The sequence below is a fragment of the Tamandua tetradactyla genome, chromosome 4 (assembly GCF_023851605.1).
Source record: "Tamandua tetradactyla isolate mTamTet1 chromosome 4, mTamTet1.pri, whole genome shotgun sequence".
NCBI lineage: Eukaryota > Metazoa > Chordata > Mammalia > Pilosa > Myrmecophagidae > Tamandua > Tamandua tetradactyla.
The window spans coordinates 70,859,829-70,887,212 of NC_135330.1; the positions used below are offsets into that span (position 1 = coordinate 70,859,829).

Here is a 27,384-nt window from a genome sequence, read left to right on the forward strand (position 1 = left end):
GGAAGGGTAAGGGGCCATGAATAGCCAAAAGCATCTCGAAAAAGTAGAATGAAGTGGAAGGACACATGCTTCCTGGCTTTACAGCATAATAATAAAGCCACAGTGGTCAAAACAGCATGATACTGGCCTAAAGATAGACACATTGATCACTGGAATCAAATTAAGAGTTCAGAACAGACCCTCAGATTTTTATCTAAATCACTTTGTCAAGTGATTTTTTTGTATGTGTGCACATTTACTTTTATTCTAACAAAGCAACTTGCACTCTTTTAACATTTAAAACTGAGCATCATCTTTCATTTCTAGTGAAACAAAAAGAAAATTTAAAAATTCAACAAACTACAATATTTAACAAATGAGTATGAGCACTGAATCATTATGCTGATATTTCTTTTAGCCTCCAATACCTTAGAGCAGCTATAAATAAAAACCTAAACTTGCGGAATTATAACCCATACCAAACTCTGAAATCTGTCCTACAAACTAATTGCTGTAATGCACTTTGATATTTATTGTTTTTCTATATGTTATTTAAAGAGAAGGAGTATAACAGAGAAGATAGGATTTAACAAATGAGTATGACTACTGAATCATTATATTGATATTTCTTGAAACAGCTAGAAGAAAAAATCTTGGAACTGAACCCATACTAAACTTTAAAATCGGTTCTATAACTACTTGCTAAAAGATACATGGAAATTTATTGCTTTTTCTTATGCATGTTACATTTCACACACACAAACATTAAAAAAAAAAACAGGAACAATATTACAATAGAGAATGTCAATTTCACATAAGATCCCATAGGTTCTGTTGATTCTCCCATCGAGTGGCAAGGCTCAAGTCATCATTAGGAGAGAATTTTATTTTAAAAGGGTCATCTTAAACAGCTAGGATGTTCATTAAACATCACAATTAAATATGTCACAGGGAAGCCATGTTATCAAAATGCCCACTTAACCCACCCAAACATCTCAAACCCACCCTTTGCTGACCTTTTATAACCCCCTTTTTTTTTCATTTTTTAAACAAGAGAAAAGTAGGCACATACATGTTGTAAATGTTAACTGTCCATATTCACATAGAGACATGGTGTAATCTCTAAAGCCCAAAATACAGAGAAAGGAAGAAAAGAGCTAGAATTCTACACACTACTACACAGAGGCCCAGTACTCTCCAGCTTCCAGTGGAATTAAGGAGCAGAGGTTTTTCTCTTTTCCCACTGAGCATGGTGGTATACTGATTCCATAAAGGTTTTTGTTGACACATGAAGGGATAAAATGAATTTGGAACAGAAATGGGTAGAGATGCTTTTTCCACTGTATTCTGCATGAGGTATTTTCCTCCAAATAAGTTGAGAACCATGGTATAAAGGAGAGAAAAGAGACCTCAAAAATAGGGTGACTGAGCATAAGAGGGGAAAAAAAAAAAGACTGCGACTTGCTCGCAGGGACTGGAGAAAATTAAAAATGGAAGGTTGGAATCCATCTGTGTCCTATTAGTCATCATTTTCTCCTTCCTCTCCCGTACACCATCTTCATGTTCTTTCCCTTCATCATCATTCCTTTCTTCATCGATATCTTCCAATTCTTCTTTTTCTTCAGTATCATTATCTTCTTCTCTTTCCCCTTCTTCATCATTCATATCAGGAACCAAATAGTACTGTATTGGATTTGGCCAATACCATCTTTGATGACCTCTCCTTACTCAACTATACCTGCATCAGAATGGTCAGTAAAGCAGTAAAGAAGCTCTCTAGTTCTTCATGCTGCCTCTTTCTGCTGGCTTTATTCTGTGTTTGACTTGAACGTTTTGTCAAATCCTCTTCAGATTTCCAGTGATTTCAGTTGACTTTGAGGATGATCACCACTCTCATTCAGATGAAATACTTTGGAGAGAATTTTATTTTTGAAGTAAGGATTTTCATCAAAATAAAAATCTATTCTGTAACCTGTAATCTGATTTAATATCTTCAAATTCTGACACTTCAGCTCTTGTCAAGTGATTTCTGACAAGTCTCCCAAGTCCATTCAACTGGACAGAACAGTCTCTTCAATAAATGGTGTTAGGAGAACTGGCTAACCATATCCAAAAAAATGAAAGAGGACTTCTAGCTCATACTTAATGCAAAAATTAACTCAAAATGGATCAAAGACCTAAATATAAGAGCCAGTACCATAAATTCCTAGAACACAATGTAGGGAAACATTTTCAAGATCTAGTGATAGTGGGTAGTTTCTTAGACTTGACACCCAAAGCACAAGCAATGAAAGAAAAAAACAGATAAATGGGACCAGCTCAAAAACAAATACTTCTGTGCTTCAAAGGACTTTGTAAAAAAAGTAAATAGATGTCTAGCCAACTCAAAGGAAGAAATAATTTGGAAACCACAATCCTAATACGGGTTTGATATCCAGAATATATAAAAATAATCCTACAACTCAACAATAAAAATACAATTAAAAAATGGGCAAAAGACATGAATAGACATTTTTCCAAAGAGGAACTAACAATGGCTAAAAAGCACATGAAAAGATCATCAGCGTCACTAGCTATCAGGGAAATGCAAATCAAAACTTCAATGGGGTATCATTTCACACCAACTAGAATGGCTGCTATTAAACAAACAGGAAATTAAAAGTGTTGGAGAGGATGTGGAGAAACAGGAACACATTCACTGCCAGTGGGAATATAAAATGATACCACCACTGTGAAGGACAGTTTGGCGGTTCCTCAGAAAACTAAGTACAGGGTTGCCTTATGATTCAGCAATCCTGCTCTTCTGTATATACCCAGAAGATAAGTGAGCAGGGATGTGGGGACACCTCGCACAACAATGTTCACAGCATTATATATAATTGCCAAAAATGGAAACAACCCAAGTTGTTCAACTGATGACTGGATAAACAAAATGTGGTATATGTATACGATGGAATATTATTCAACAGTAAGAAGGAATGAAGTCTTGATACATGCAACAACATGGGTGAAACTTGAGGACATTATGTTGAGTGAAATAAGTCAGACACAAAAGGACAAATATTGTATGATCTCACTAATATGAACTAATTATTATAATATGTAAATTTATAGACATAAAATCTAGAATATAAATTACCAAGAGACAGAATGAGGCTAGAGAATGGGGAACAGTCACTTAATATGTACAGAAGTTTAACTATATTGAATTTAAATATTGGACAGAGGTGATGGTATCATGCTATTGTGAGCATAATTAATAGTGCTGAATTATGTGTGAATGTGGTTGAAAGGTGAAGTTTAGAGGCAGGTATGTCACCAGAAGAAAAGCTAGAGGTTAAAACATGGGAATGAATAACACAGTGAATCTTGTGATAGATAATGACCATGATTAACAGAATATTAAAAAGTTCTTTCAGAAGCTAGAACAAATATAGAACACTATTACAATGAATTAATGGTAGAGTGGTATACAGGAAAAAATGTACTTATTGCAAACTATGGACTACAGTTAACAGTAATATCTTAATATTCTTTCATCAATAGAAACGAATGTACTAAGGGTCAATAGCAGGGAGTATAAGGGGTCTGGGATGTTCGGAGGTCTCTTTTTTACCCTTTACTTTTTGGGGAAAGTAATGAAAATGTTCTAAAGTTGATTGTGGTGATGAATGTACAACAGTGTGATGATATTGTGAGCCACTGACTGCATACTTTGGATGGACTGTATGGTGTGTGAAGACATCTCAATAAAATTATATTAAAAATCAGTGACAACAGTTCATAATCAGGGTAGCAATGTTAAAAGTATTAATACAAGTGACTGGGTAGATTTTATTTCTTCATTATTTAAAACAAGCTTTTAAGTACTTTTAAATAGTATAGTCAAAGCTTTTTAGAAGTTCTATATAGAGAAGGAGTATTGCTGTTCGCAAGATGGAAGTTCTTTGTAATCATTCATGGCTTGACTATTAAAACTAAACACTCAATTATATACTCGAGCATTCAATGTCATAAAAGTCAAGGGAAAGGAATTCAGAATTCAGAGAAGAAAGAATGGTTAATTATCAAATATTACTGAGCAGTCAAGAAAGATAAGACCAAGAAGAGGACATCAAACCTAGCAATTTGTTCACAAATGATTTTAAGACAGCTTTTTCAGTAGTAGAACTGGAGTGGAACATGAGAGCAGAAAGCAGACTGGGAAAGGTTACAGAAAAAAGGGTGGTAAGAGAGTGGAGGAAGCTAATCTGGTATATTTATTCAGGAACTTGGCTAGAGAAGGAAGGAGATATAAGAAAAGTCTTTGGGTAAGATTGCAAGAGTCTTACATTTATGTGGTATATTAACTCTAAGTAGACTATGATAAACTAAGGATGCCTATTGTAATCCTTAGAGTAACTACTAAAAAATGTAGAGACATAGCTGAAAAATGTAATTGTGACCATGTTACATCTCTCCTTAAAGTCCTTTGGTGGTTTCTTAACTCAGGATGAATTTCAAATATCTTAACATGGCCTTTACGAAGTCCTCCACAAACTGTTTCCAGTTTACCTCTGCTGTAATCTGCTAAAGGCAAGTTGAAATTAGTGAAGAGCTTTAAGATGAGTGACCTTGACCAGATGGTATTATAAAAGCTAACATTGGCAACAATATAGAACATGGAGCTGAAGAGAAATGGACAGCAAAGAGAATTAACAAGATCGTTATTACTGTGAGACAAGAGGTAATAAGGGCTTCAATAAGGAAAGTAGGGATGGGATAAAAATTAAGGGATTGATTTAAACGAAATTCCAGAGATAAAACTCATTTAACTTGGTTACCACATGGGTTTGTATATATTGTGGAAGTGATAATGGTGAATCAAAGATGGTTCTTATGTTTTGACAGACAGGGAAAAAATAATTTGGGAGGATGATGAGATGTCTAGCAGGCAGCTAGAAATATGGCTATGAAGCTCAGGAGAGAATTGACAGTATAAAGAGGTAGATTCTAGAATCGTTGGCATATAGTATGGGGCTGGTTGACGTACACCAAGAAGGTACAGGTTGGAAGAATAACTAGATTTAACAACAACAAGAAACAAACAAACAAAAAACAGGAAAAGAAGACTGAGAAAGGCCAGAAACCTAGCAATTTTCAACTGAGTACCTGCATTGTGCCAGGCATTGCTCTAAGTACTAACCATATATTATTTCGTTTAATTCCTCCCAATCACCGTATTATTAAATTCTTCCCAATCATCATATTATCCTTATTTTCCAGAAGAGAAACTGAGGTTGAGAGTAGTTAAAAAGTTCCCTTGAGGTAACACAGTAAGTAAAGTATATAAGCAGGATTAGAATTTAGTTTCACTGACTTTAGATAATGACGCTGAACTGATTATGATGATGATACTCTTATAGTATTACTACTGATGATGATGATGATGATGATACAGACAGCAGCCATCATTCACTGAACATTTACAATGTGCTGAATACAATCCTAAACAATTTACAAATAATTCCTAACATGCAGGAGAAGTAGGATTATCATCCCCGATTTCATAGATAAGAAACTGAAGCTTAGAGAGGTTATTTAATTTGTCCAAGATCACAGAGATAGCAGGTAGCAATGTTGGGATTCAAATATTGAGGTATCTTACTTATCATTTGGAAATAAGGTAAACTTTAAAGAATAAAACTTTACATGCATGTGTGTGTGTGGTGAGGGAGCTGAGAAAATCTGCATACAACTAAGTTCAACCTAGGTAAGAGCTGATAAGCAAAATGGACAGAATCATAAAAAAACAGGATTTTTAGAAAATACCTGACGTTTTAAAGAGATCAATTCCATGTCCAGTTGCCTCAGAATGGTGTTTGCTGCGTTAGGACTACAGGAAACAGCTACTACATCTTCCTGGGTTAAATACATGCCCTTAGGTGGACGGCACTTGGAACGCTGAGAATGATGGCGATGTTGTAAACTCTGATACTCTCTTCTTCCTAGTCCAATCTTGCTAGTTTGTACAGGCTGTTCAGTATTACCCTAAGAGAATAAAGATAGAATAATAGGTCATTTGGTATTTTGAAAATGTATAAATTTAAAAGTCTATTACTAGAAGTATCTGCTGCATTAAGCACATCTAAAAAATACTTCTAACCAATTATAGAGTGCAAGCCCAAACACAGGCACACACACACCAAATACATGTACCCCTATAGAAAGGAACTCTTTCAGAACTAGAAACCTCTATTAAAGTGAGTCATTTCATTTGGTATAGTTGTACAAATACACATAGCTACAGATACAACACGTTCAAAGCACAAATAACCCCCCCCCCCAAAATACCATATAACATATGCTTGATTAATCTACTTTATCAAACATTTGGCTTCTAGATCCAGAGAACTATGAGTAAACATAAAAATAGGTTAAATTAAATCTGAACTATTCCTGTTTGCTTTAAGAAGCAATATATTTTCCCTCAGCAATAAAGGACAGAGATGGCATACAATTTATTAAATGCAAAGTTTTAAAAGTAAAAATAAGAAAGAAAAGGGGAAAGTTAGGAATTATGACATGTAGTGGAGTAGACAGATGACCAAAAAAAAATCACATTTCATTTTTGTGATGGTTAGGTTCGTGTATCAACTTGGCCAGAAGATTGTACCCAAGTTGTCTGTCAAGCTAGCACTAGACTAATGATTACTATGAGGACATTTTGTGGACTTAAATCATCAGTCAGGAGACTGCATCTGTGGCAGATAACATGTATAATTAACTAAGGGGAGTATCATTCACAGTGAGAGAATCGAATCAGTTGGATTTAATTCAACCCGTTGAAGACTTTTAAGGGAGAGGTGACCTGAGCAGACAGAAGAGAGAACATATATCTCTACTGCAGCCAGTTAGCCTTAGAGAATTCATCAAAAACCTTCATCAGAATTGTCAGTCTGCAGCCTGCCTACAGAATTTGGACTGATGCATCCCCACAGTTGTGTGAGATACTTTTATAAAATTTCATCTTTACTGATTATCTCCTTGTTTTTCTATTCTGATTAGATTCAAAGGCACTAATAACTCTCTTTTCAATAATCAATATGGCACTAATAGTCCATAGCAGGAGCTGGCAATACAGATACTCAAAATATAACCATTTGAGGGCCATGGTGGCTTAGCAGGTAAGAATGCTTACCTGCCATGCCCGAGGACCCGGGTTCGATTCCCGGTGCCTGCCCATGTAATAAAAAAAAAATAATATATATATATAACCATTTGATTCTACTAAGCATACTCTTTTATTAGGCAAGGCTCTGGGTGATAGTAGTTTTCAATACCTTAACAGAGTTTTATGGAGTTAAGAGGCATGATGATGTTGGCTACTTGTTCTTAGATATACTGGACACAGTTATGAAACAAAGGGATGAACTGAAGGCTTCAAATCTGCATTAAATGTGGTATAAAAGATGTAAGACTTTCTATGTGTGACCTGAAAGAAAATCTTATTTCCCGTGGTTGCAGACTTGAAATATCTGAAAACCAGACCCAGAGTCTCACTGTGCAGGGAGCAGATTTACAACATAAACTAAATTCTCAAACTTGCAGGGTGTCTGCTATTAAAGGGCTTTGATTGGAAAAGAATGGGACCCTGAAAATTGGGATAGGGACATATGGGTTGATAATGATGGCACTGGGGATATTGGAACCATGGATTCTGCTGAGACTTTGCAAGATAAACATCTAATGGTCTGCCCTGAGGAAAGCAGATGCCCATCTCTAGCCTGCCCTGAGGAGACAGCTACCAGATCTCCAACCTGCCTAATGAAATAGCTTCCCTACCCCCAGTATATCCTGAGTTGTCTGACATCCAAACTCTAAGGAGATGAACCCTTCAGTGTCTGCTAAACCTATAATCATCTGCCCTGGGAAACAGTTCTCACTCCTCTGTCTGAAGAGATTAATCCTGTTTCATCAGATGAAACTGCAACAGAATACCCTGATGTAATAAAAAGAAACTTCTAATTCTTTTCATGACCCACCCCCACACCACTCTAACACAATTCTCACTTTAGATGTGTTGAAAGAGAACTATACCTCTGAAGGACAAAACAAAAATTGGACATTTTTACTCTGACACAGAGTAACACTGGCAAGTGTATGTCAGTAATAGCCGTGTAGATTCCACCTAGTGCTTTTAGGATGATTGCTTTTGGGGATACCAGACAACATGGTAAGAAGCCAGATTACTCCGACTACCAGGCTGGATAGGCTACATGTAGTTGCTCAAGCAGTTAGCCCAAGTGACCTCCCAGCTAATGGGTATCATCAATTACCAGCCTATGAGTGAGCCATTTTGGCTGTCCAGCCCTGTCACCCCTTCAGATAACTACAGCTCCAGTCAATATCTGTATAAGAGATCCTCACTAAGAACTCCCTAACAAAGCCTTTCCTGAATTCCTGAAACACAAAACTGAGCAAAACAAAATGATTGCAAGACAAAAAATCAAACAAAATGTTTACAAAGCAAGTCCTTGTGAAGCTCATAATCATGGGTCTCTGGTAAATCTTGGCAAATCAGGGCATGTTTGCCTTTTAGAAATTACTGTTCTGAGGCATCTACAGAAGTTCAAAAAAAGGAATAGTTTCCTTTTCTTTTCAGCAGGAATATCCTCATCTTTCTGGTTTAATTCATTCATTCGCAATGCCATAACTATTTATTGGTATTATGTGCCGGGCTAGGAAATACCACAGTAACTGGACAGTCTTTGTCCAGCCCTCATGGAGCTTACATTTCAATGGGTACAACATACAAAATTATAAGCAAACAAATCAGATACTTTCAGAGAATTATAACTGTTGTAGAGGAATAAAGAGATTTGCTGGATTACAAAACAAATAAGGATGAGGTGGGGGAGGGGAGAAACAATATAGCCCTTACTTCTTCCCATCTTCTACCCACCCTGCCTCATTTTAATGCATTTAGCAAGTATCCTACCCTACTGTCAAGATGCAGGAAGTTTGAAGGGTTTAGAATGTTTGGTCTGGACAAATGATGTCTGCCTATGGGATGCTGGACTTCATGCAATCAGCAGGATAGCTGTTTAGATAGAGCTGAATTAAAATCACTACTTCGTCAATTATTAGCTGAGTGACTCTACCCAAGTTAGTTAACTTCTCAAAAACTCAGCTCTGTCCTCTTCAAGATAAAAATAATACACTGATAAGTTCTAAATTTAGTATCAATATTTGTAGTGAGTCAGCAATCTTTGTTCTTGTTGGATTAGGGACAAGGGACAGGAACAGAAGTCGTTGCCAGTAAGTCGACCTTCAATAAGTTGTTGCCATACTGAAGTAAATCGAAGTCATCTGCCTTATACCCAGGCCCTGTACCAGAAAATATGTGATTTTTCCTTCAAAATCAAGTTTAAATTCTCTCTATTCGGTACAGAAGGCTGTGAGTTAACATCAGCTTGAAAAATTTAGGATTGAAGTATTCCTTATAGCCACACACCAGATGGGCAAACTGGTCCCGAAGAAGGAATCCTGGCTTAGGTATAAGAACACCTAGGCTTAAATCCTGTCTCTGCCACTGATTGTAACCTTGGGGAAAAATGCAAGCGCTGTGTGTTTTAGCATCATTATCTGTAAAATGAGGATGATAATTAAGATGAAACAAACATACAGACGTGACTTGAAAACTGTGGATTGCTAGATAATGCAAAGGATTATCACAATACTCTACGCCACACGTGAACTAACTGTGAAAGGAAATATACCCATTTGGAGCTCTGGAGCACATTTCTTGCTCTGTTTCTTCATTTGCAAAATGGGCATAATACTTTTCTCATAGGGTTGTTGTGGGAATTATATGACACAGATAAACTTTTGGAACAATGCTTGGCATGGAAAGCATGCTACGTAAGTGCTGCTGTAAAAGTTACCCTCCTCTGGCTATCCTGGGCCAAGAGCTGAGCGCTTTTTTTCACACTGACAGTTTCTTATAGAAGAAATACAGAATTTGGGGGTCTGATGTCTGAAATTTAAATCTCCTCTGTCGCTATTTTCTATAAGACTTAAGGTGAAGTTCTTATTCTCTCTGAGATGAGGAGGGGTGGAAATTTAAGGGTGTCCCTGCCTGGTATTTTGTCCATAAGGAGAAGGTGGAAAAGTGGGAGGCGATGTGCAGAAAGGGATGACTAATCAAAATAATGCTCAGATAATAAAACAACAGCAATTTTTATATAAGATTTAATATGTCCTGAGTACTGCATAAATGCGTATATATAACCTCATTGATTCTTAAAACAATCTTATTATTTTCCTTTTACCAATGAAAAAAACCTGAGGCTTACAAGTTAAAATTTTAGAGGCACTAAGGACTACACTGAGATGAGAAACTATTTTATGTTGTACGAACAATTTATAAATTTACATAATTGTGACATTTTTTTCCTGCTGTGCCTCCCAAAACAAGAATAGAAATGATCTAGCATTATGAGTTTACAGGGCTAGGGAAGGTACAGCAGGAAGATAAGGGAAGTGATACCAGGAAGAGAACAATTTAAGTGGCTAGGAAACATATGTAAGGAATAAGCTAACAAACTTGGAAATAAATGAAGGAATAAAATAATTTGAGAACATTTAGCAATAGTAAGAAAATGAGAAAAATATGAAATTGAGTTAACAGTAGAACTTTAAAAATGTCATAAATGAAAATCTAAGGTAATAACAACCCCCAGAATGAGCCATGGTATATACTTTAAAAGGAATGAGAGTCAAACTGAATAGTCATACACCTGGTAAATGTTAAGTTTAAATAATCTCAGACCTACTGTCTCCAATATCAATGTTCTTTTCACTATTTCATTGCTGCCTATACCTCATAAGCCTTTATCCATCAATATTTTGACTACATTTTACAATGATATCATGTGTATCAATTTAGCCTCTTTTTAATGTTTCTAAGACCACTATTATAATTATACTGAGTATGAGGCTACTCAAGCACTTTGCTAGTTGAGGATTCTTCCAACTCTTCTAAGAGATTTCAATTTACACTGCAAAACAGTTACTACTAATTTCTAATTTCCTATAGCATGGGATGCATAAAATATTTTCAAGGAAAATTACATAACAAAAAGAGAAAGCTTACTTTTACACCGAATACTATATCATCTGAGGATATTTTTATTTCTTTTCTAAGAATTAGGGTATTTATACTTCTGATTAGATAATCCCAAAATTACTTACATCACTGGATCATTGGGGTTCTAGCTATTAATATATTTCCCGAATCCTCTAATTTGCACTGAAATTTACTACCTCCTGAACAATTATTTTTAAAAGCTTTTCTTAATACAAAATATCGACTTCGCAGTTTTCTCCTATTTCCTACAATAAGCATGCATTTTTTTATAGTCAGAAAAATGTTGTTTTAAAAAACAAGATGACTTTTTAAAACACATGTTCCCTGAATAATTTAGACTTCTGGTGTCTCAGTTGAAGTTTCATATTTTTATATATTATGAGGGTGGCAATACTCATCGAGTAACAGAATCCATTATAATGTAGTTAATAATAGCATCACGAATATGCATATATGGGATGAATTATAGTTGAGGCAATTTCTTAGCTTTTTTTTGCATTAGAAAAACTTGGAATTACAGATATATTAAGCATCAAAACAGGGTTTCCATAAACAACCCTATTATTAACACCTTGTATTGGTGTGGTACAATTACTAAAATTGATGAAAGGGCATTTTTATAACTGTACTATTAATATATTTCATGATTTAACTTAGGGTTCACTGTCTTGGCAGTTCTATGGATTTTTAAAAGCATTTTAATTCTAGTAACATATATACAACCTAAAATTTCCCCTATTAACCATATTTAAATATATAATTCAGTGCCATCAATTAGGTTCTCAATGTTGTATTACCATCACTACTGAGCATTACCAAACTTTTCGATCATCCCAGAGAGGGATTCTGTACTTTTTAAGCCTATTCCCTAACTCTACCCTGTTCCCTGGCAACCTAAATTCCATGAATTTGTCTGTTCTAATTATTATTATCAAGGAGCTCAGACAACATTTGTCCTCTTGTGTTTGGCTTATTTTACTCAATAGGTTGTCTTCGAGGTTCATCCATGTTGTTGCAGGTATCAGGACTTCATTTTTATGGCTGAATAATATTCTAATATATGTATATACCATATTTTATTTAGCTACTCATCAGCTCATGGACATCTGGGTTGCTTCCATCTTTTGGTAACTGTGAATAATGCTACTATGAATATCAGTCTGTATGCAAATACCTGTTTGAGTCCCTGCTTTCAATTTTTTTTGTATATACCTAGAAGTGGGACTGCCAGGTCATATGGTAATTCTATGCTTAACTTTCTGAGGAATTGCTGAACTGTCTTACTTAGCGCCTGCACCATTTTACATCCCCAGCAGCAATGAACAAATGTTCTGATTTCTCCACATCTTTTCCAAACTTAAAATCTTCTGCTTATCTAATAGCAGCCATTCTAGTGGGCATTAAATGTATTTCATTGTGACTTGGATTCACATTTCCCTAATGGTCAATGTAGTTGAGATTCTTTTCAAGTGATTTTTGGTCATCTGTCTTCTTTGGAGAAATGTCTATTCAAGTGTTTTGCCCATTTTTTAACTGGGTAGTCTTTTTGTTGTTGAGTTGAGGGATTTCTTTATATATTCTGGATAGCAAATCCTTTATGGGTATAGGATTTCAAAATATTTTTTCCCATTATATAGGTTGTCATTTACTTTCATGATAAAGACCTTTGAGGCACCAAAGTTTTAAATTTTGATGACATCCCATTTATTTATTCTTTTTGGCTGCTTGTGCTATGGGTGTAAAGTCTAAGAAACCACTGCCTAAGACAAGATCTTGAAGATGCTTTCCTAAGTTTTCTTCTAAGACTTTTACAGTTTGGGGTCTTACATTTAGGTCTTTGATCCATTTTGAGTTGACATTTCTATAATCCTTTCAAACTTTTTTTTTGAAATGGTGAGGCAATTTTCCTACCACCATTTGTTTAAGAGACTATTCTTTCCAAATTGAGTAATCTTTGCCCCCATGTCAGAAATCAGTTGATCATAAACATGAAGGTTGATTTATGAGCTCTCAATTTGATTCCACTGGTTTAACTATCTGTCCTTGTGCCAGTACTATGCTATTTTGATTTCTGTGACTTTGTAATCAATTTTACACTCAGAAGTATGTCTTCCAAATTCATTCTTTTTCAAGATGGCTTTAGTTATTTGGGGCTCCTTACCCTTCCAAATACATTTGATGAGTTGCTTTTCTATTTCTGCAAAGAAGGCTGTAGGAATTTTGATTGGGATTGCACTGAATCTGTGAATCCCTTTGGGTAGAACTGATATCATAACAACTTTTAGTCTTCTAATCAATGAACACAACATTTTTGCATTTCTTCGTGTCTTATTTCTTTTAGCAATGTGTTGTAGTTTTCTGTGTACAGGGCCTTTATACCCTTGGTTAGATTTATTCTTAGATATTTGATTCAGTTACTACAGTAAATGAATTTTTTTCTTGATTTCTCCTTTCAACTGTTCATATCTACAGTAGAGAAACACCACTGATTTTGGTTGTTATCTCATACACTGTTACTTTGTTGGATTAATATATTAGCTCTAGGAGCTTTGTGGTAGATTTTTCAAGATGTTCTGAATATAGGATCATGTCATCTACAAATAGGGAGAATTCTACTTCTTCCTTTCCAATTTGTATAATCTTTGGTTTCTTTTTCTTGCCTAATTGCTCTGGCTAGAACTTTCAGTACAATGTCAAGTAACGGTGGTAACAGTGGGCATACTTGTTATTTCTGATCTTGGAAGGAAAGCTTTCAGTCTTTCATCATTAAGTAACAGATTAGCCTTAGGCTTTTCATATTTGCCCCTTATCATGTTGAGGAAGTTCCCTTCTATTCTTAGTGTTCTAAGTGTTTTTACCAAGAAAGGATACTGGAGTTGTCAAATGCCTTTTCTATGTCAACTGATGATGATTGTTTTTTTCTCCCTCCATTCTGTTAATGTGGTATATTATATTAATTTTCTTATGGTGAACTACCCTTTCATAAGGGATAAATCCCACTTGATCATGGTGTATAATCCTTTTAATATGTTACTGGATTTGATTTGCTAGTATTTCGGTGAGAATTTTTGCATCTATATTAAAAGAGATACTGGTCCTTAATTTTCTCTCCTTATGTTATCTTTATCTGGCTTTGGTATGAAAGTGATGTTGACCTTGTAGAATGAATTAAGGAGTGCTCCCTCCTCTCCATTCTTCCAAAAGAGTCTGAGTAGGAATGGTGTTAATTCTTCTTGGAATGTTTGGTAAAAGTCCCCTGTGAAGTCATTTGATCCTGCACTCTTTTATTTTGGGAAATTTTTTTTAACTTTTTTTATTGCCTAGTGTAACATATATATAAAGCAAAGAAATAAAAAAGCAATAGTTTTCAAAGCACTCTTCAAAAAGTGGTCACAGGATAGATCCCAGAGTTTGTCATGGGCTACCATACGATACTCTCATATTTTTCCTTCTGGCTGCTCCAGAATATAGGAGGCTAGAGGGCTTAAATACTTTTTTATCATCACAATCAACTTTTTTTCCTTCTTTTTTTGTGGACAATAATGTATATACAAAAAAACCTATAAATTTCAAAGAACAGCACCACAATTAGTTGTAGAACGTATTTCAGAGTTTGACACAGGTTACAATTTCACAATTTTAGGTTCTGACTTCTAGCCACTCTAAAATACCGGACACTAAAAGAGATAGCAATTTAATGATTCAGCATTCATATTCATTTGTTAAGTTCTATCTTCTATGTATAATTCTACTATCACCTTTGATCTTTCCATACCTCTTACTGTAGTAGTTTGGCTATTTTGGGAAATTTTTTGATTACTGATTCAATTTCTTTTCTAGTTATTGACCTGTTGAGATCTTTGGTTTCTTCTAGAGTCAGCGTAGGTAGTTTGTGTATTTCTATGAATTTGTCCATTTATTCTAGCTAATCCAATTTTGGGGTACATGATTGTTCATAGCATCCCCTTTCGGTCCTTTTATTTCAGTAGTGTCCATAGTAATGTTCCCTTTTCATTTCTGATTTTAGTTGTGGCCTTTCTCTTGTTTTTGTCAGTCTTGCTAAAGGTTTGTCAATTTTATTGATTTTTCAAGAGTCAACTTTTGGTTTTGTTGATTCTATTGTTTGTTTTCCTATTTCATTTATCTTCACTCTAATCTTTATTATTTTTTTCCCTCTGATCACTTTGGTTTAACTTGTTCTTTTTTTTTCGAGTTCTTCAGTTCACAGGTTAGGTCTCTGATTTAAAATCTTTCTCCTTTCTATTGTGAGTATTTTGGGCTATAAATTTCCCTTTCAACACCACATTTGCTGCATCCATAAGTTTTGGTGTGCTGTATTTTCATTTGTTTCAAGATATTTCCTATTTCCCTTGAGATTTCTTTTTTAACCCACTGGTTGTTTTAGAGAACATTGTTTATTTTCCACATACTTGTTAATTTTGTATTTATCTCTTCTAGCTTACTAGCTTCATTCCATTGTGGTCAGAGAAAATACACCCCATGATTTAAATATGAGATTTGTTTTGTAACCTAAGATATGGACAATTCTGGAGAATGATCCATGTACCATGGGATTTGAGAAGAATGTGTATTTTGCTGTTGTTGAGTGAAGTATACAATATACGACTGTTAGGTCCAGCTGGTTTAGAGTATCATTCAAATAATCTATTTCCTTACTGATCTTCTGTCTAGATGTTTGATCCGTTATTGAAAGTGGTGTACTAAAGTCTCCTACTATTAACGTCGAACTGTCTATTTCTCCCTTCAAATCTGTCAATATTTGCTTCTTATATTTTGAAGATCTGTTATTAGGTGAATATTCACTTATGTCTTCTTGTTGAATTGACACCCTTATCAGTATATACTGACCATCTTTATCCCGTATAAACATTTTTGACTTAAACAATTACTTTACCTAATATTAGTATAGGTGCCCCAGTAATCTCTTGGTTACTACTTGCATGGAATATCTTCCCTCAAGCCTTTCACTCTCAACTACTTATGTCTTTGAATTTAAGGTAGTATCTTATAAACAGTATGTATTTGGGTCATGCTTTATCCAATCTGCCAATATCTACCTCTTAACATTTAAAGTCACTACTGATAATACAAGATTTCCTTCTACCACTTTGCTATTTATTTAGACTTTGCTTGTCTTGTGCCTTTGCTATCCCTCAATTCTTCCATTTATGCCCACTTTCATATTCATTTGATTTTTTGCATTTTACCATGGAGTTTCTTCTCATTTCTAACTTGATATGTTTTTTTTTCATATATTTTCCTAGTAGTTACCAGGGGATAAAAATTCAACATTCTAAATATATTATCATACTGGATTTGATACAAACTTATCATCAATAGCATAGGCATACTGTTTGTAAAGCCCTCTGCCCCTTCCCTTTTCTGTACTTGTTAAAAGTGTATCTTTGTACATTTTATGTTCAAAATCATAGATTTACCATTACTTTTTATGCACATCTGCTTTTTAGCAACTATATGAAGTCAGAAGTGGCATTACATACCAAAAAATACAATATAATTGTATTGTTATTTATAATTACCCAAATGGTTACCTTTACCAGAGAGCTCTCCTTTTTTATGCCACTTTGAACCACTGTATAGTGTCTTTTCCTTTCAGTCTGGAGAACTCATGTTAACGTTGCTTGCAGGTCAGAGTTAGTGATGATTAATGCCCTCAGCTTTTATTTACTTGGGAATGTCTGGAGCTCTCCCTCATACCTGAAACACAGTCTTGCTAGTTAGTAAATTTTTTTTTGAGCACTTTTAAGTATTTCAATCCACTGCCTTCTTGCCTCCACAGTTTCTGGTAAGAAATTGGCACTCAATCTGATCAGGACTCCCTTGTACGTTAACATGCTGCTTTTCTCTTGCAGCTTTCAGAATTCTCTCCTTGTCCTTTGAATGCTACAATTTGACCAATATGTATGTTTTTCTTAATATTTATCTTGTTTGGTATTCATTCTCTGGGCTTCTAGGATGGGGATATTCCCATCATTTGCTAACTTTGGCAAGTTCTCTGTCATTATTTCTTTGAATACTCCTTCTGCCCCTTTCTTACTTTCTTCTCCTTCTGGGAGTATGTATATTGCTCTGCTTGATGGCGTCCCAGATGTGTCTTGGGCTATTTTCGATTTTAATAATTCTTTTTCCTTTCTGTTCCTCAGCCTGACTCAAGTATCTCATCTTCAAGTTCACTGATTCTTTCTCCTGCTGGGTCCAGTCTGTTCTTGAAACTCTCCTGAGAATTTTTCATTTCACTTATTGTGGTCTTCAACTCCAGTAGTTCTGTTGGCCTCCTCTTTAAAATTCCTATTTCCTAAAATTTTCATATTGTTCTTTCATTGTTTTCCCGATAATCTTTAGTTCTTTATTTGTATTTTCCTTTACCTCCTTGGTATATTTAAGACCATTTTTTAAAGGCTTGGTTTGGTATGTCTACATGCTGATGTTCTTTGTTGTATCTGGATTTTTATCCTATTCCTTTGGATGGGCCATCATTTCCTGTTTGTCTGTCTTATAATATTTTGTTGCACATTGTATACCTTTAAATGTTTACTCTGGGATTTATCCCCTAAGATGTCTGTTCTCGAGTTTGTAACCAGCTGGTGATATGATAGAGATTCTACTGAGTGTAACGAGCTACCAAAATCCAGCAAACCTAAATGAAAACACCTTTCAACATCTTTGCAACTGGCTTTGCCTTGGCTGGTGCTCTCTGTCAGCATTCAGCTCTCCTATCAGGGAGGTCAGCCCAAGGTGAACATAAAATTCAGGATACTCCTTATCTTTCTTGGCTCTATGCCTTATCCTGGGCTTGTGCTTGCTAACAGCCTTAGGAGTACTTCTCTTTACAGGAGTTTGAATGCCCCCCTGTACTTACTAGCAAACAGACCTTCTCCCTCTCCTGGGTGTTCCACCGCAGGTCTTCAAGTAAGCCTTTGCCCCAGGTCACCTGCTCAACTATTTCTTATACTGCTTTCACTTCTCAAGCTGTTTTTGCCTGGAGGGCAAATTCTAGGAGGGGGTGGGGCACAATGGAGAAGAGTTTTCCATGTCAGTCTTTCCCAGCCAGAACAAAGCCAGGGACTCACAGAGGTAGTTACAAGTCAGCTCCAAACTGACCTGGAGAGGAAGTGAGGGAGAGGCCTGGAAGATTGCCAGCTTTCCATGGCTCCCCAAAGCTGGACTTTCTTGACTCGGCCTCTGCCAAGCCAATGCAACCCTTAAGCTACTCTCTGTGGCTCTGAAGAAGTGTATCATCTTTATGTTTCCTCTGTCACCTTTTTCAAGGGTGGGCTGGAAAATGGCTGCCCTCAGAGTTGGGCCCCCAGCAATCCAAAGTAATTAACCCAAAGCAAGGATGAACAATCTGCCTAATACAAATCACCCCTACCCACCCAGGACCTTGAGAAAGCAGATTTTTATGTTCCTTTCTGGCACCTACGCCAGGGAACGAATCCCACAGCTACCTGCTATGAGAGGGGAAAAGGTGTGGAGAAAGCACTTTCCTGGTATTTATCATAATTTACCAAGTTTTTCTGTCTCTCTTCTTTGCATGCTATCCAGTGTTCGACTGGACTTCAGAGTTTCAAAATAGTTGATTCAAACAGTTCCTTCCTGTTTAATAGTTGTTTGGTGAAGGACTGATCCTGGAGCCCCCATTCTGCTGCATTTCTATAATTCCTTCTTTTTGAGTGGATTTGTAGAACAATTACAAGCACTTAATTAATGATCATCATTACCTCTTTTTTGGCTTCCTTTTTGGGATCATAATCACTATCATTCCCATCCATTGGGTGTGATTCTTCCACATCATCATCACTGAGAAGAAACAAACATTAATAAACCAAGTTGTCTACTTTTTATCCTATTCCATTGCTCTTATAAAACTTTAATATACACTGCTAGTAATTTTCCTAAATATTCTTCACTGGAATAAGTTGTCCTCAGGAAGATGAACTTGTAGTTTAGATTTTTGTACTGTTTAGAAGCATTTATCCCTTTGAGGACATGAATCCTTTTCACAAACATTTCTAGCTAAACAAAAGACAGAGATCCAATGGGAAAGAAGATTTAGACAAAATATCATTTAAGAAAGAGAACAGATATTAATTTGACATAATACTTATTTTATTTCAGTTCCCTTGATGAAAGATAGAGACAGACAAAAACCAGGAAACAAAATGACTTATACTACTAGAAAAGATTCAGCTACAGTAATGTGGACTTCAGTTACTCAGGTAACTGAAGAGTTCTTCTAGGCACTATATTCTTTCATATATTCTAAATATATATATTGAATATATCAACACTAAAAGGAAACATTTGTGATTACAATTAAACACAGCTCATACAGAACTCATTTGAGATATTTTCTGGTTGTGAGGAATAGTAAAGGGTTGAAGAGGGTTCTTATTATTAGATTTCTGATCACTCACCTCTTCCTGTCAAAGAAGAAAATGAATGTAGGGATGGGAAGTATTTAAAATGTGCTATGATAATTTTTCCACCTTAAGAAATGTAAACAATTCAATGCAGGTTCCTTAACAATGTAATTATATAAAATCACTCAACCTACCTGTCACCCTGATTATGTCTATTGGCTAGTTTACGAGCCTGGCGATCCATCAAACTTGTCCTAGATCGAGTTTTTTTCCAGGAATAGTAATATTTTACAAGGCTTGCAATTGTCTTATCTGGAAGCTTAAAAAAAAATCATGTTATTATATGTAAGTTTAATTCATAAACTCTGATTAATAGAAGGAATATTATTTTTGATACATAGCAAATAAAAGTATAAATAAAAATATTTTCTTGGGATTGTTATGAATTATAAAGCAAAAAAGTACTATTATAGCTATAGTACCCCACCAAACCTATGCTATTGACACTGTCCTCGAAGGAGAAGAGACACAACCTAATGTGGTAAGAATGGCCCTAGAAGTCCCCAGAAGTATGGCCATATTACCATTCAATATTTGTTTTCCTTATAAAGGAAATTTTTTTCCTTCTGTAAACTGGAATTTTTAAATTGAGATATAACTCACATACCATAAAATTCACCATTTCAAAGTGTACAATTTGGTGGATTTTAGTTTAGTCCCCATGTTATACAACCATCAACCTTTAATTCCAGAACATTTTCATCACCCCAAAAAGAAACCCCAAACTCATGAGCAGTCACTCCCTATTCCCAACTTCTCTGATGACTGCCAATCATCTACTTCACGGACTTGCCTATTCAGGACATTTCTAATAAATGGAATAATATAATATGTGGCCTTTTGTGCCTGGCTTCTTTCACTTAGCAAAATGTTTTCAAAAAAAGCTACTCAATTCTTATAAATTTTTTGAATCAATTTGTTTTTAAGTTCAGGCCTTAAAATGGTAAATAATACAAATGGGCATGAGCCACCAAATGAAGCCTTTGGATATTAAAATGACTAATGATCATGTACTGATCTCTCATACTGGCCACAGGGAAGCAAATTTTCTATCAAAAATGTCCTTTTCTATTATGGAAGAAACCTGGATATATTTGCAAACTATCTAATTTTCATCTACTCAGACTATAATATTTCAATGCAGCAATTTCTCAGGTTTAAATTACTTTGACCACAATGCTAAAAATTTAGAACAGGAACTAAATATTTTGAGCTAGAAATACAGAGCAGCTTTTTTTTTAAAAAAAGGCAGCAGTACATGTACTATACTGAAACAAGTAAGAAATTTTAGAAATATACAAAAGAATATAAGAAAACAAAGTTCTATTGTTATAAAATAAGAACTGAAATTCTATTTAAAATAGAATTGAAATTATGATCTTTTCCTGGAACTGAAAATATATCTCTTAATACTACTACATGTTAATTTAAGCCAAAATAAAAACTAATTCGTTATAATTAAATAGCACGTAACTGTCATGTGCCAGTGGTTACAGAAAATAGGACTGTTCACATATATATTTACTCAAAAAATTTTTAAAATTAAAACCAACTTGAAATCTTTTTTTGCATATAATGAAAAAGTATTCAGGAAAAGCTTAAGATGTCATTCAACTATGAATCACAATAAGAACGAAATAACCATACCATTTGCTGAATCCTGTGAAAGCTCTTCCCGTGAAAACTAAAGGCTTGTTCAAACAGGACTTTATCTTCCACTGTCCACTCATCCGGAAAGGGAGTGAAATTAGGGAGATCAGCAAGGGACTTCTCAATGTTATGTTTATGCCAGAACAACATGCCAAGTGCCTTTGAAGAGAAATCATTCCCTTTTGGTTTTAATGGATTTATGTTCCATCACACTTAAGAAAGTTAAATACAAAGTAGATTAAAATCTTTAATCCTATGACTTCAACTGAAAAATACACTCACAGTTTGGGGCTTTTAATCAGGGGTGCCCAGGTAGTAGAGCTCATTTATTTATTTCTTTTAAGTCAGGGCCTCAGAACAGAATGTTCTTACATACCATATTTGCTGAAGAATCTAGGAGAAACAGTGAGCTGAGGAGAGTGACTATAATTACTAAAGCAGGTCTGTAGATTCATATCAAGACTTTCACCCACATTTTTTTATTGGCAAATGTGCAAAAAAAATGCTAGAAGAAAATATCCAGTAAAGTAATAATTTAATGAAGCCTGAAACTATCATTTACAGCACAAAACCTGAAGTGCTCAAAAAAGTGGATTTAGTAGAGAAATATTTACGTTTCAGCTTTTTATAAGTATATTTTGGGCTAACTACTTACAAGTAAGAGTACCTCAACTGCAACTTTAACAGTTTAATATTTTACCACATATATTTTTTGAAGTTCTTTATTCTCATAAAGTATACATAAAATTGTATCTAGTCATATAGTCATTTCAATGACTTGATCAGCAAGTCACTGGAAAGTCTGAAACAGGCAACTTCAAATATAATTCCATAACCTTCCCCTTTATTGTAAGTAATAGGACTTTTTCTTAAAAGGCATTTAGGGAAAAACTTGTATTTTTAAAGACAGATATAGTAACTATTTAAATAGTAAATTTGAAAGATTATGTCTACATTAGGTAATAGTCCTTTAAAATAAATGTGAAAATGAACATATGCACAGTCACATTTTAAAGGATTAACTTTCTTAAATTTTAAATGGAAAGTCAAGGCTTAAAACAAAACAAAATATCTAATGAAAGCCTTCAAATTCCACCTAAAAAATTAAATGCATTTAGATATGGATAAAAGAAAATTTTTGGTTTCACAGAAATGATATTACTTTACCATGTTACTGGTAAGTTAGCTCTTAAAATCCAGATAATATATCTTTCTGACTTTTCTTAAAGATTTCTAAAAAGAAATCTGCCTATTTTACTATTAAGTTAATAAAGGGTGGTAATAATACTTAATTGAGATAAGATCTCTAATTCTTTGATTTTCCCATGTTTTCTATTCCCTCATTACCTAGGGATAATGAACCATATTTTGGCCTTTTAAAATCATCTGCTAATAAAAGCACTTTGTGAATTATTTCACTCAAACTTTGTCTTAAATATTTCCTTAAGTAAAAAGTTTAAAAACTTTGATATCTTTTGGGTTAAAAAGTCAGAAGAGAATTACCTGCACTCTCATATTTTTTAAAATAAAAGATTGATTTTAAAATTCTATTCATATGTATTTACTCTAAAATATAACCAAACGTATTTCTCATTTTGGTAGCTTTTGCCAGAATAAACTTGAATGTTTTCAGATACTTTACAATTCAAAGCAGAATAAGAAACAGGTATTGAGAGAAAAGATGAGTAATATTTATAAAAGCAAAATATTTAATGTTGCCAGGAGCTTTATGGTATCAACCAAAGGTTGTTTGAACGTACGCATTTTCTTAGGTCAGAAAACTGTCATGAGATAGTCTTTGGATTTGGTAAATATTGAGGCAAGTCTTAAAACTAAGATATGTTTCTCTACATACCTGCTCCACATTGTAGCCATGCTTCTCCTTTGCAATTGCAATATACTCATCCACTGTAACAAAACAATGTTAGGAAATTAATTATTCTTATTTATTTTATTTAACCAGGTCTACTTTTAGCATAGAAAAAAAAATTTATAATCCAAATATAAAAAAACAATAAATGCATCTGCCACGAAATGTTTCAATAAAAGACTTTTACTTAAGTGAACAAGATGAGAAGTTTACCTGATCTAAACTTCTATTTAGTATGACTTATCTTGACATATGACAATATGTCATATTCAATTCCACAACATTACTATAATTTTTTTGCATGCAGAAAAAGACTATTTTGTGAGTTGCCAAAAGAACTTAATTACAGGATAAAATATTAAGATAATTTCTTTACTTTCTGTTGTAGTCTTTATTCGCAGAGTCATTGCTAGTTAAGCCCCTGTCTCACATTTAGAGTTGGCCCAAAACCTTTACTACCCCATTTCTGATCACTGCATAAAGGATGTTTATCCATAGTTCTGTAAGTGACATAATATTGACACATTTAAGTATGTTTCAGTACCCCTAAAATTACTCTTAAGCTCCTCCTGATGCTAAACAAAAGGTGTCTGAGTATTGCCTTTCACACACCCTCCATAGGTAATCAAACCAATAAAATTATTTAGATAAGCACATTTTCAATGACAATATATTCTGGCTATTTCAAGGTCCTTACTGCTGAGAAATGTGCCATTTCACATTCAGCAGGGCTCAGTTTTATGTGAAGTCCATATAGTCACTCCTCCATAACCCTTTATACTGTATATACACACACACACATGTATATATACACACACACATACATCTCAAAAATTAATTATTTAGGCATATTTTTGAGAAGCAGTGGTTTAAGAATTCTGATCCGAGAACAACTGTCTCCCTGGGTTTGATTCTTTGTCTGGTCATTAGCTTTGTGACTTTGGGCAAGTTACTTGACAATTTCCTCTTTCTAAAATGGTGATAAAAATGGTTACTCCTTTAGGATTTAATGAGTTAATACATGTAATGTACTTTAAAAAAGTACATTGCAAGTACTTTATATTCTATAAATGTTTGCTATTGTTTTTTTATCAGTATAGTTTAATACATGAATATGCTATTTAATAATAATGCTATTAGAATAAAAACTTTTTTAATGGATGTAGTATCTCCCCAAGACTGTAAGCTTTTGGTACAGAAAATCTAAATACTATGTTTAGAACTCATAGCACCTAAGAGACATGAGAGGGAAATATATACTGATCAACTTTCACAAAAATAACTTATAGTCCTATAGAAGGCTAAAAATATCCTGTGATTCTAAACCTTGGCTATACATTAGAATTACCATGAAAGCTTTTAAAAATTAAGATGCCCAGGCTCTAGTCTTGAAAATTCTAATTTAATTGCTTTGGGGTAGCAACCAAATATCAGTATTTTTACTAAAACTTCCCAAGTAATTCCAATGCATGGCTAGGGTTGAAATCCACTGCCCTTCAGTTAGATATTACATATGGAAACACTATCAACATACGATGGCTTTCTGAATTTTGTTTTCCATTCTGCTAAACATACCATTGTATAAAACAATGCTAAACAGTAAAATTCAGTGATATCCTGATGCTCAGTTTGTGAATGAAAACTTCTGACTGTAATGAAAACTGAGCCAGAGAAACCTGATAATCTCTTTCAGGTTTCTCAGTACACAGTTCCAAGCCACCTCAACAATTTCAACTGCAGTTGTTAAGAATGCCTCAAGAGGCATACAATTCTTAGATTACCAGTTGACCCTTTTGTTGGTGTCCTAAATCTTTTAAATATGAACAAATTATAAGGTATGCAAAAGCATACTACTGTCAATTTTTAGATCTTTTATTGCATCAGTATGTATGATTTTACTATGTATGTGATATATAGGACATCATCATTAATTTTCATGGGACTTAATGAACCATTATGAGACATCTTTAAGATGTTAGCAAATATTTAGAAAAGACAAGCTAAGCTGCCAGAAGAGTTGTTCAATTTTTTTTAAAATAAATTAAATGATAATTGAATGGAGGGATGGGGATCTTAGTGTTGTTACCTGCATGTTTCCTATATCTGATGTTCCGCAAAGGATCAGGTCCGCTACATCACATTGAAGTCTAAAGCCACACCATGATTCAAGAAGTGCATGGTCAATGATCCAGAAGGTCTCCGTCCAGAAATGGAGAGCACAAAGATGACCTGATGGCTGCTGAAGTCAGTTCTTTCCCCTTTCCTCTTTAAAATGGTAATGATAGTGGGCTCTCTGAAGCTCGAAGACATTTCTTTACAGCTCCATATACTGAGGAAGAGCCTGTGCAGATGTCTACATAGTAACTCCCTCCCTTTCTTGATGATTTATGCAGCAATGCCATCAGGTCCTAGGTTTTTTCATTCTTCATGGGCCTGACACAAACTGGAATGATCAACCCACTATCTTTCAAAAGGAAAAACACTCTAATATAACAACCTCAATTAAAACAAAACAAAACAATAAAGACAAAATTGTTTTCTTAAGAGACCCTAAGAGGCCCCCCAAAAATATAAGTTGCATTTTGAATCAGCTAACAGGTCCTTGTTTATATAAACATTCAATTTCAGAAAACTTACATTTGGCATCTGGGATACTGTGATATGGAGACCATACAAGCATCCCTCCATTGTCTTTATCTGTGTACTTTGTAGTACCTGAGGAAAAAATTAATTACTTGTAATATAAATTTTATTTCACATATTCAAAATCAGTATAAACAATCTATGCTGTATTTGTATTTAGCATAGTATCTGCAAAGGAAGAGAAAGAAACAAAGTTCAAAGCAAAAGAGAAGGAAATCAGTTTTACACTAAATACAGTAAATGTTCTGTTTATGAAGATGAAGGGAATTTTGCAAATGCTGAGCTTACTCCTTTTAAATTAAAAAGATGGTTTTAGTACTTAAAATACATTCTTAACACATAATATATATCCTTGCTTACTTATAGAAGGCAGTAAATTAAATTTAACTCTGTATTCCTTCCTAAGGAGTGATCATCACAAATTTATTTTTTAAACTAGAGGGAATGTCTGAGGTGTTACATTAATTCTATTTTGCCTTATATCTAAATGGACCAAGCATTTGCACACATAAGCACGTGTGTATGCTTTTTATAATTTTAATTTTATCTAAGTCCTTGCTAAAAGAATGTTGGGTATTCCTTAATAAACTTAATTTCATTTATACATTCCATATCTATAAAGCTATTATATGCTAAGAACAAAGTCAAAGATGTAAAAGTTAATATTTCTTCTTAATGTAATCTGATTCTGCATCTAATCTAAAGGCACACTATCCCTGTTTCTAATTTAATTCTATTAAGCTGTAATCTAGAAAGTCTGAAAAATCAAGCCCTATTAAAAGCACATTTATATTAAGAATAAACAGTCTGAATGAAAAACTGACACAGCTATCCCAGAGCCAAGTACATGCATGTGAGTTCTGCCTTACATTTTTACCCAGTGGACTCCTTCTGACTTCTTCCTAATTCTTAATTACATTCAAGTTAATTTAAACTATCAACATATGAACATATGAAGCATTACTGCCACATGTCTTAGGAAGACTTACCTATGAATATATCATAGCTGATTTTTATGAGGTGTTAATAGCTATCACCAACTCAAGGCCAGAATTCCAAAGTTAATCATATAAAATATTACCTTAGAATCCTAAGATTAAACTGTAATTATTTATAAAGTCATAAGATATTTAGAATAAAGAACATCCATGGGTGAGGGAACTACTACCAAAATAAATAATGTACAATAGTATAATATTCTTCACTCAAAGAAGTTTATGTTAAGCAATAACTTCAATTTTTGGGGGGGAGGGGATGGGGGAAATGAGGAGAATCATCATACATCAGATCACCACTATAAATTCAATTAACAAATTGTAGTTACAGAATAATACACTATCAGTGAAAATGAAGCTAGAATTGTTAAAAATTACATGAATTTACTGTAAGGAAAAATTAAGGATGGAAAAAAATGCGAGGAAAGACACTATCAATATATTAGAGAACTATAATTACAAAATACATATAAAGTCAAAATCTGTTGTACTTTGTCATAGTGTTAATAAGAGGACAAAAATAAGGCATTAGAATTTAAGAAAATGCAAGTTCAAAGTTCATTATCTAAAATATATTTAGCAAAAATAAGTTTAAATGTTTTTCTGAAACTTCAATATTAAGATAAAGATCTCATTTTTTACATGTAAAAT

The 27,384-nt window shown here is 34.2% G+C and overlaps 1 protein-coding gene across 6 annotated transcripts in view; it reads right to left on the reverse strand.

The window, feature by feature from the left end:
* Window positions 1-27,384, reverse strand: part of RCOR3 (REST corepressor 3) — a 59,312-nt gene that overhangs the window by 26,679 nt on the left and 5,249 nt on the right. For 4 of the 6 annotated variants that reach the window (XM_077157758.1, XM_077157759.1, XM_077157760.1 and 1 more), the window contains exons 3-8: window positions 25,733-25,810; window positions 23,081-23,133; window positions 21,223-21,384; window positions 19,710-19,834; window positions 18,874-18,952; window positions 5,791-6,009 (exon numbers count right to left, since the gene is read on the reverse strand). In XM_077157758.1, coding sequence (XP_077013873.1) covers window positions 5,791-6,009; window positions 18,874-18,952; window positions 19,710-19,834; window positions 21,223-21,384; window positions 23,081-23,133; window positions 25,733-25,810 — 716 coding nt within the window. Of the gene's footprint in view, window positions 1-5,790; window positions 6,010-18,873; window positions 18,953-19,709; window positions 19,835-21,222; window positions 21,385-21,507; window positions 21,619-23,080; window positions 23,134-25,181; window positions 25,560-25,732; window positions 25,811-27,384 lie in introns of those variants that run through there. The other 2 variants (XM_077157762.1, XM_077157763.1) reach the window with 2 other exon arrangements.